This window comes from Pseudopipra pipra, chromosome 8 (genome assembly GCF_036250125.1).
Source record: "Pseudopipra pipra isolate bDixPip1 chromosome 8, bDixPip1.hap1, whole genome shotgun sequence".
NCBI lineage: Eukaryota > Metazoa > Chordata > Aves > Passeriformes > Pipridae > Pseudopipra > Pseudopipra pipra.
In genome coordinates, this window is record NC_087556.1 from 7693397 (window position 1) to 7704024 (window position 10628).

The following is a 10628-nucleotide window of genomic DNA, read 5'->3' on the forward strand; positions in this document are numbered from 1 at the left end:
CAAAGGATGGACACAAAAAAAAAAAAAAAAAAGAAAGAAAAGAGAACAGGGGGTGGGAGAAGTTAAAAAATACAATCAGGTTTGGCTTGTCATTGGCACCATAACTGACTCTGAATTTCTGGGTACCACTCACAGATCAGGCTTCATGACGTTCTTTCCCTGGCAGCACTACTTTGAGCTTGAAGTATTCTACAAGAAAAGGATAACTAAAACCTATCTGGGAAGAAGTCAAGAGATGAGATAAATACTTGTAAAGTACGGAGAGGAAACTGCAAGAAAGTGATAATGTTTAACAAACAGTTCAGTTTTCTGACAGAAAGAACTACTATGTTTGCCTCATGTTTCCTACTAAGCAGTTTTTCATTACCAATAAGCCAGACAATTTAGGTTTGCACACAAAAACACTTACTACAGAGTCCAAAATAAACTTTCCTTCACAACAAGGATAACTGTCTGATGCAAAAACTCCTCCAACCATCACCTGAAGCACGTGTGTTCTAGACTGGACATACAGCAACCTCTCTCCAAAAAGCAGACAGCAATCTGTTTGCATTTACTTGCTGTGCTCTATCAATCATAGACTTTTTACTACACTCTTATAAAGGTAAAATAAAATTTTTAAAAGGAGCAAAGAAAATCTCACATTTTGACACTGGCTACTGCTGGGTGACACAACCTATAGAGTATTTGGATTCTGCTTGGGAGCTTTGTTTACCCCTGCATGCTTACTACCTCAGGCAGTAGAAGGAAGGACTGTGTGTGGGATGAGATAATGGAAATTTATTCAGCTACTAGAAAAAAAAGTTAAAGCAACCTTCATCTTCTTACAGAACTCTAACTTTTGACCCTTTTCTACCACTTCTTACACAGAAATACCCATGTGGTTTTGGTTTTAAGACACTTTTGATGAGCACATCTTTATAAATAGTTGATGTTGCTCTGTTTCTCCAAATTCCTTTCTCTTTATTGCATTACATAATGAGATTTTTTTCTACTAGTGCTAAAGTATTAGCTGATTAAAGATTAACTTGCCCCCAGGAGAGAGAATCTCAATTAAAAAAATTCCAATCATTGTAGTCACCAAGTCAAACCGCAGCTCTTCAGTGACCAACCCAACTCACCAGCCCCTGTTCCCCAGCTGGCTCCCACAGCCTTTCACCGCTGAAAGGAGGAGGGCAGGTGCCCTGGCAGGGGATGCTCAGGAAGGAGCACCTAAAGCTTCCAGTAAGTGACTGAAATGCCTTTCATGTGTCACGCCAGTGAAATATTTGTCAAGGGTTTATTTGTTTTGGAAATATACATAAATACGTGAGTTACCATGTTAGTGTAACACTAAATGTTTACAAAACAGCAGTTCCAAAGGAAAGTGCACCTTCTCGAAATCACCATCACCTTTCCTTGTTGATCCAAACATACCCTGAGATTTGACACTGCAAGACCTGAAACTCACCTCCGTTCTCACGGGCTCCTGAGGTCAGACAGCAGGGAACACTCCGGGGGAATTACCGCACTTCGCAGCATCCGCAACTGATTCAAACCTATTTATCTGCTCTTTAGCAACAAAACCAGCAACTGCCCACTCTTGTTTTGTCAAAAGTTGCCTACGTAACTTCCACTGAGAGTCAGATAATTCAAAACATACTGGGACAAAATATGCAGCCTCAAGGAAAGAAAAAAATACTTCTAAAAACAAAAAGCCACAAAGCGGAGCCAAGGGCCGAGCCGGTCCTGCGGCAGCGGCGGCCGCTGTCAAGCTCTGCGGAGCCGTCCCCGCTCCTCCGGCCAGGACACCCGGCTCCAACAGGTCTTTTCCCGCTACGCAGCTGTTCCTCGAAAGCCGAGAGCCCGAACCGCCCTGCCCGAGCGGGATGTTACGTTTTTACAGAAGGAATTCGGAGAGACCGGGACGCTCCGACCCGCAGCCCCGGCGGGGCCGGGCAGCGGCACCACCCGCGCCGCCGGCCAGGCCCGGCCCCGAGCGGCGTCCGGACACCCGGGGGGACGGAGCCGCTCGGCTCCGGGGATGGGGGGCCGAGGAGCCGCCTCCTCCTGGCCACGACAGCGCCCGGAGCCGGGACCGGCCCGCGGGGCTCCCGCCGAGCCAGGGCCGCGTCCCGCGCCCGGAGGGGTGACAGGAGGCGGACCCGCCCCGGCGGGGATGGGGGAGGCAGGACACGGCACGGAGGGTGCGGGGCCCCCTCGTGTCCCTCCCGGACTCCCCCGGGGCACCGCCGCCACCGCTCCCCGCCTCACCTTGGAGCATGGCCTCCAGTTTCTTCCTGTCCACCCGGAATCGCTCCTCGCCCCACTCGGGGCTGTGCAGGGCCCGCGGCGGGCCGGCCGAGTCCTCCTCGGAGCCGGGCGCGGGCGAGTCGGCGCTGCGCTCGCTGTTGGAGCCCGGGTCGGAGAGCGGCTGCTGCAGGTACCCGCTCAGCGGGTCGCGCTGCGCGGCCATGGCGCTGCCGGGCGGCCGCCGCCGCTCCGAGCCCCACTCGGCCGCGTCCCCGCGGGTCGCTATCTGCCCCCACAGCCGCGCCGCCGGCTCATCCCAGCCGCCGCCGCCCGCCCGAGCCCCGGCGCCGCCCGCCCCTGCCCCCGGCTCCCCGCCGAGTGTGCGCGGCCCCGGGCCGGCGGCGTCCGCGGCTCGGCGGCGCCCCCAGCCCGCCCGCAGCCCGCACAGCATCCCCACCTCCATTGGGCCGCCGCCCGCCGGGGAGGGGCCGGGGATATCCCCGGGAGGAGGGGGCAGCGCCGCGGCCCCGGAGGAGGGCGGGGAGGGACAGGGGAAGGGAGGGGCAGGGAGGGGAGGGGAGATGCCACCGCCCCCAGCGGCACCGCCCCCGCCCCGGGGTGGCCGGGCCGGGGTCGCGGCTACTGGCGGTCCCCCGCGCCCAGCCCCGCTCCCAGCCCTCGCCCGAGCGAGGGTCAGCAGCGATCGTGCGGAGGACGGGCGGGTGGCGGTGCCGAGTAACACCGAACCCAAAGCCGACCCACGGTGTGGGCAGCGAGGACGAGCGAGCCCGAGCTTTGCCGCAGGTCCCGGAGACGCTGTAGCTGCTGCTGCTCGCACATCCCCTCCCGACGGGGAGGGACCTGGCTCTCGGGTCGCTGCTCGAAGCCTCATGACGGCCAAGTGCCTTGTGCTGCACCGCAAAAGGCTGGGTTAGGCATCCCTCACCTTCCAGCCGACTAACTACATTAGTCCGCACCCAGGAGCCCAGGGCTGTATTTTACACCGGCGCAGTTCATAGCACTTTGCAAACAGATTAAGCCCAGAAACGCGCACTAGTGTAGAGGAAACATCAGCACCAGCTGCCGCACCGGCCTGCGTGCTGTTCCACTGTTCCGGCACCCGGACACTGCCCGGGAGAGCGATCGCTGCCCGAGGGTGACTGCCCGAAGCAGGGAGACGAGGGTGAAGAGTTCACACCTCTTTGGGTCTGTCTGGTGCCAGCCAGCTTGTTCCTCCTGAATCTGAGAAATCCTTTCTGACAAAGGAAGTTACCCTGCCAGTCACACGCTCCCACAAAAGCTTTCTGTTTTGATGGCTGTTTTCCAGTGGAAAAGCAGTCTGCTAGAAGATGATCCTGGAACCCCAACAAGGTATCCCACCCTGAAAGCATCACGCCATACTTACAGTACTGCAGATGCCTGTTGTCTGTCTTCTCCAGAACTTGGGCATCCATGCAGTTATGATGGCCAATACACGTTGCTATACACACCCTGGAAAGCAAGACAAATTACAGCTGGTGTGATGGTGAACTCACCTCACATTTGTCACCACCTTGAAGGACGGTGTTAAAATCCATCAGGGGATATGCTGATACTCCAGGTAGATGGGAGCTGTGTCATGTCCCATTTCAACATGCAGTCATTTTGACACAGGTTCAGAGTTTGGCTTACAGAGTCTTCACATATTTCCCACTTAGTTCCATGACAGTATGAATTCCACAACACCCACGGTTCCATTTCTACTGAACATTGTGTGCACTCAGGGAGGCTTTCTCAGTGGAGACATCTAGAATTTAATTGTAGTATTTAATTCTCTCTGTGGTCTCAAAGCCTTTGTGGATGGTAGCCAGCAGTTTGCAGGCAACATACTGTTCACAAGATCCTCTGATACTTTTCATGACCATGGGAAATAAAATATCTGAAGTCAAAAACACTAGAACAAAATATGAATATATGTCAAGAAAACAGTGCAATCTTCCTTTCTCTCAGTAGTTTGCTTATTGTGACATATCACTTTAGGTGTGTAGGGCAGTCCAGGAAAGAGTGAAAGTCCTTCCCAGTTCCAAAGTTTACAAATATCAACCACCTTTTTTTTTTTTCTTTTCTTTTTTTTTTTTTTTCTGTAAATGGGAAAGTGAACATTGTCCATTATCAAAACAACCTGAAATCCAGTGAAGTGTGCTGCCTCACCCCAGATCAGCACCAGCTGGAGCTGTCTGTCTTCTAGATGCCAGGACCATGAGTCGCACAATCCAAATGTTTGGAAGTTATGAGTGTTGACAGCACCAATTACAGTCCATGACAGCTACAGGTGCTTAGCACCTCCGAGCAAAACAATTATTTATGTATTTTCCACTCATAAACTAGTGAGAGATTCTCAGTGTAGGAGGTCCAGGAGGTCTCTTTCCTTGCGTTTTATCAGTTCCTGTAATATTGCCACAGAAACCTTTTTTCTCATCTATTAGCTATGGTTGAACTCAGCAGCCATTTTTTTTCAGCAGCTATATAAGCAATATAATAAATCAAAGGCTTCTTAAAAAAATAACAATGCCCACAGTTTTGTTTTTATTCGTTGAAAATGACCCTTTCATGGTGTGGTTTTAGCTTAAAAATAAGAAGTAAACTCTTTGATTTCTTATTTACATCCATATAAATGGTTTAAAAAGTTTTGGTGATTAGGTGTTATTAGTGATAGCATATATTCAGTAGAATATTACTTCTGTTGCATAAATGACATTTTATTTATCTAATATATTGCAGGAAAGAATACAATGTCTGTTACTCAGAAAACTTGAACTAAGTAGAAAACCACATTTTTAATGGCTATACAATATAAAATATGGATAAAATTGGGGAAATGGGTAAAAGTTGGCAGATACAAGATCAAATGGCTATAAAGAACAGCAGCTGAAGTTGACTTTGGCATATATAATTTACATTGGCCATTTTTTTGTGGCCAATAGTTTGATCAAAGAAAAGAATAACAGGATCTTTCTCATTTTGGTGCACCATGTCTATTTTCCTATGTTCTCTCCCTCTTTTTTTTATCCTGTCCCTTTTCCTTACCTCACACACACATAATATCTGCAAATCTCAGGAAAAGCATAACTGAATAGGAGAGCATTTTATTCTCTTACTCGGCCTATCTGTGGAGTCTATTGTATCATATTTATTGGGGTGAAAAAAACACTGTCAGGCTAAAGGAGATCCATTGGTTGGTTGATCTGCTGTAAGGAGTCATGTCTCTTTGGGACTGCACGAAGCTCCCAAATAGAGAGCAGTACAGGGTGTCTCCTGTGAAGGATGTGGATCTGCCCTCGGCCCTGGAGACAAGAAGTGACAGTCACCATGCAGAGAGCACCATTAGACCTCTTTGGGGCTGCCTTAGGGCTGCTGCCAACGCTTGGAGCTGGTGGCTGGATGTGTCTGCACTCCCTGAGCCCAAGAGGTAGAATTTACCTATAAATGGAATGGTAGTGCCATGTAATTTATCATTAACACAGCACGGTCTGAATTCCAGAGCTTGCCTTTATTTATTATTCTTGATCTCGAATTTAGCCGCTTCTCAGCACCCTTATGAGCAAAGTGCTCTTCTCTGTAGTTTTCTGAGGTGGGAGCCATGTGCTAAAAGGCCAGTTCAGAAAGCTGCAAGGTGAGAGTGAGGAAAGAGAAGGAGGCACATGGAGTATTTAATCATCTGTTCTATCCAGAAATGCTTTTCTAGGCAAAGTGCTGAATTTGATTTTTGTTATTTGGGAGAGGTTTATTGCTGGTGAAAATTAATGCTGGTGGTGTTTTGAAAGGCTTTATTGCATTCATCTATTTTGCAGAAGAAAGAGCCCATAATATTTTGTCTTTCATGATGTTATGCCATATTCCCCAAGTGAGTCCCATTAACTTAAATTTCTCAGAATAATATAATGTGGCCTACTGTGTACTAAAGTACTGTGCACTTAAGGCCCAGCAGCAAATAAATAAAACATCCTCCATAGCTGTTATAAAAACTTTTCCACCCTTAGAAATTCCCAAGATAATTTCTTTTCCTAACCATAAGAGCAGAGAGATTCTTAAACATCTTTTTAGCTATACTGGCTCATGGAACCATAAAAAAAGACTGAAAGAGATCACAAAAAGTTCATCTAGTTCATCTCCTAACTGTGCTGAGTTCATTCCTCATAGATATTTGTTTATCCGCTCCTTTACAGTGTCTAATTACGAGGTCTCCATGGCCTCTCCAGGAAATTCCCGTGCTTCACTTATGATCAGAAATACTATTTCCCTTTAATAAGTAACTTGAATTATTCTTCCTGCAACTTAACACCATTAGTTCTTGTCCTGTCCACCATGGACACAGTGAATGGATTATTTCTTCTTTCTGTCAAACTTTTATGCTTGTGTATACTTTTATCATGTATTGATCAACCCTTAAGTGTTCTGTTCATTATTCTAGTCACTCCTAAGTCTTTCAGCTCATTCTCAGAGCTCCTGTTTCTCATTGGTCTCCCACAAACTCTTTCCATGGAGTTTCAATCATCAATGAAACACGGAACAGACATGGGCCCAGAATAGAATATCTGTCTATTTTTATACACCCTTCCATTTTCACAGTGAAATAGTCTTAACAACCCTGTGTGGAGATGCTTATTCACCTTTATTATGTCATGGGCTGACAATTTCTGCTATATTTTATGGGAATGTTACAGGAAATAGGGTTTAAAGTTTGCTGGAGTCCTGAAGTATGGCCTCTGCTGCTACTTCCCTGTCTGCAGCCATTCCTGGTCTGCTATAGTAGCACATTAGTCTGATAGGATTTATTCTTGTTATATCTATACTGGCTGTGTATAGATCTTCTTATTTGGTTATCCATTCCAGTCACCTGTCCCAATATGTGTTGTACTTTTTTTTCCCCTCAGGAGATGAAGTTAAATGGACTAGGCTACAATTTATTGTTCCTCTCCTGCCATTTTTACAGACTTGTCACTATATTTGACATTTTTCAGTTTTCTGGTACCTCACCCATCACCAAAGAATTCTAAAGGAAGCCATTAATGGTTTTGAGAATGAGCAGGGAAATAAATACAGCCTTGGTGAACCTGACAGAAAACCACTGGATCTCTGTTTGAAAGTCTGGCTGATCACACACAAGGTGTTAACATTTGGTAACATTCAGTGTGCTGTGTAACCTTATATATACACTCTTATTTACTATAGCCATGCAGTTTTAAACATCTTAATCTCTGGGAGACTTTTCAACAGATGGACTATGTGAACCTTGTCTTTGCTGAAATGTTAGGAGAATTAGAAACAAATGTACGAGGCTCAGAAGTCCAGGAATTTTCACTCTTGGAAGTTGCACTGGCATTTTCTGGCAAGAGTACAGCCTGTCTCTTTTGGCTCTCAGAAGCAAAGTGATAAATTCACATTCTAAACCTAATTAGAAAAGAGTTATAAAGAGAGATTTAAATATTACCAATTATAAAAATATTAATATTGCCTGATTTGTAAGAGGAGTAATTAATAAATAATAACATGAATTAGAATTGAAGATGGCACTATAAAGAACCTAAGAGACTGAAAACAACAATCCTACATTGGCAATATCTTTGTCATGTCAGATAATGTCCTACATTGCTGAAAAAGGAACTGCACCACGTGTCTGTCAATTAGGAAAAGTTGCTTTGTAACCTAAATACTAAATCATGAAATTGATAACCATGTTCCTTCCTTACTAAAGAGCGAGAAAGGCTCTCTCTTCTTTAGAAGCCACTGGAAACTAAAAAAAATTATTCCTGTTCTGAAATGCCCATGTCCCCACTGTAATCTTCACAGATGATTTTCAGGTATTGCTCATTCTTTCCATTTCATTCAAATAAATTTAAAGTGGCAAACAGGAAAAAGTGTCTTTATTGAAGGAGAGGGTATCTGAAATAAATTCTGATGTAAGTTTAGAGCTGAGGTGAGTTAGTATTTCAATTTAAATCAAATATACACTTAAGGAGTTTTCCTCTATATTCCTAAACTAATGGAAATAAAATTACAGATAGGTAAAAGTGCTTTTTGGAGTCAGGTTTTAAATGGATCAACCTTCTTCATTAGAAATATTCTAATTTTTTTTTTAATTTGCTATTATTGGTCCATATAGTGTATATTCTTAGCATCCTGCATAGCTAAAATGCTGCATTCAGCCATGATTAATTTCAAAAATCTCTTCTTCCATTTGTATTAGTGAATAAGATTTACTAAATTATCACAGTAGTGTCTCAACTAAGAAAAAAATCTCCTTTACACTGCACAGGTACCTTCAGTCACTCAAAGCTTTCATGTTGCATGAAATGGCTGGTGTGATTAATGCATTTCCACTTCAGTAGTGAAGGCTATCAGCTGCTGAGATCAACCAATGGGTACCTATCAGAAATTAAACAGAAAAGTGGGATTGGAGGACTTCTTGTTTTGCTTTGTTTCGTACAAGTCTAATACTTGATTTCATTACTATCAAATTGTTTGCACCCTGTGAGTCACTATGCTGTAGAAAGCACCTGTGTATATTTAGCAATTAAAACACACTTGTTTTTGTTTCCCACATCTACTCATCTCTCATCCCTCAGTAACCTCTCCAGCACTGCCAGGGCTCTCAGTGCTAATAGGCTTTAATTTCCCTGATCAGCCCCACCTGGGGCCCCACTTACAGACCCCACCCCCGTGCCCAGGAGCTCTATTTAAGCCTGGCCCTGAGCAGTCACTTCTGGTTTGAGCTGCCCTGAGGTTCAGTCTTCTGTTCTGTCCCTGCCTTGGTTGGATGTTGGGGGTGTGTTGAAGGTAGGTGGTTTCTGTTCCTGTCCTGCTTCTTGTTGTTACTTTATGGGCTCTCTGGATGGTTCTTAATGGTTTGGCATTGACTTATGTGTGAGGCTTTTGGTAGGGTTGCAGAATCACAGAATGGGTGAGGTTGGAAGGGACCACAGTGGGTCATGTTTGTTATCAGCATCTTCCTGATCTATTGAGATAGGGTGGAATTACCTCAGCATGGGTGATGTGCTGTTGTCCCACGTTCCTGGCTTGTCCTGCCCTTGCTACTACCTGGTAGAAACTTCCCTCTTGTTATAGAAATTCCCTTTATCAGCTGACTGTCCTCTGTTTCTGGAAAGGAGCCCAGCTCCAAGTGGGTAGTACTGCAGACTTACACTGTCTAATTGTGACTGAAAGGTTAGGGGTGATGTTAGTGGGGCTATATTGAATTTTAAGTCAGGCTTTACGGAACACAAAACAATAGGGACATGGTATCAGAAAGAAGAACCTTGTGAGCTACAATCTGAATGCCAGACAACTGTTTCTCCAATACCCTTTGCTTTGTGTAGTCACTTATTCCTCTAGTGTCAAACACTGCTATTTCATAACTTTCAATAATTTATTGCCAAAGTAACACTGATGTCTATTTTAAGTAGGTATAAGTAACTGAACAAAATACAAGGAATGAGAAGTCATTTTAAAAAAGGGGATTTTACTTTACTTTTCCTTTAGAAATTTAAGAATTGGTTTTATCCAAGAGAATGTGTTGAGTTGGGCAGATCTGATATTTCTTTGTGCCATAGAAGTACACAGGAAAAAAAATTACTCTTGAGGAGATCTCATCTTAGTTTTTATTCCATTTTCCCCTAACACTTTTAGTAATTTAGATGTTTTTGGTTCCGCACGATATCTGAAGAACTTTCTGTGCTGTTTTCAAAGACACAATAAACATATGACCCTCTGGTAAAGGAAGGAAGATAAAAGGTCCATGAACTTTAACACAGAACTGGCTGTGAGAGGAAGAGTCTTGTCCTCTCCCTATGAGAAGACATGCCAGGTGCTCAGTGAGAGGCATGGGGGCTGTCTCATCATAAGCCCAAGGAAGGTGGTAGTGGAAATAATCTTTCTCTTGCACAATTTGTTTCTGCACTATAGAAACTTGGTTTTGCTATAGTAATTCAGAGCAGGCAGAATATTTAGGAGACCACATTCCTCAATACTTTTTATTCCCCATTTGTCTAGCTGTTAGCTTAAATCCAGCATAATGCATCTCTGAGTGTCAAATATAGTTATGTGTAAAGCAGTAGCTAAGCTGTACAAATTACATTGTAAGGATGTGGGAGAACAGCCATGTTTCCTTTCAGATCTCATACTTGATGAAATGCTGTGTAATTTGATAATTTCAATATCCAATTTAGGAGTGAGAGAGGGGAAGATTTCTTACTTTTTGGAGTGTTGTGTCTACCAAGGGCAAGAAGCTATTTTGTGATTAAATTTTTGGTAAAACTAGTTCACTTTAATGTGCATATTAAACATGGGCCCTGACTGGGAAGAGAGTAGCCTTAGTTTTTCCAATGTGTTTGTGTCTGAGACAAACTCAGCCATGAGTA

General features: G+C 44.7%; 1 protein-coding gene across 3 annotated transcripts in view; it reads right to left on the reverse strand.

The window, feature by feature from the left end:
* The window catches only part of BICC1 (BicC family RNA binding protein 1), a 102528-nt gene extending 99914 nt beyond the window's left edge, over window positions 1-2614 (reverse strand). Inside the window, exon 1 of one of the 3 annotated variants that reach the window (XM_064662408.1) lies at window positions 2254-2614. In XM_064662408.1, coding sequence (XP_064518478.1) covers window positions 2254-2455 — 202 coding nt within the window. In that variant the 5' untranslated portion in view covers window positions 2456-2614. Of the gene's footprint in view, window positions 1-1450; window positions 1549-2253 lie in introns of those variants that run through there. The other 2 variants (XM_064662410.1, XM_064662409.1) reach the window with 2 other exon arrangements.
* Between the last annotated feature and the right edge of the window lie 8014 nt (window positions 2615-10628).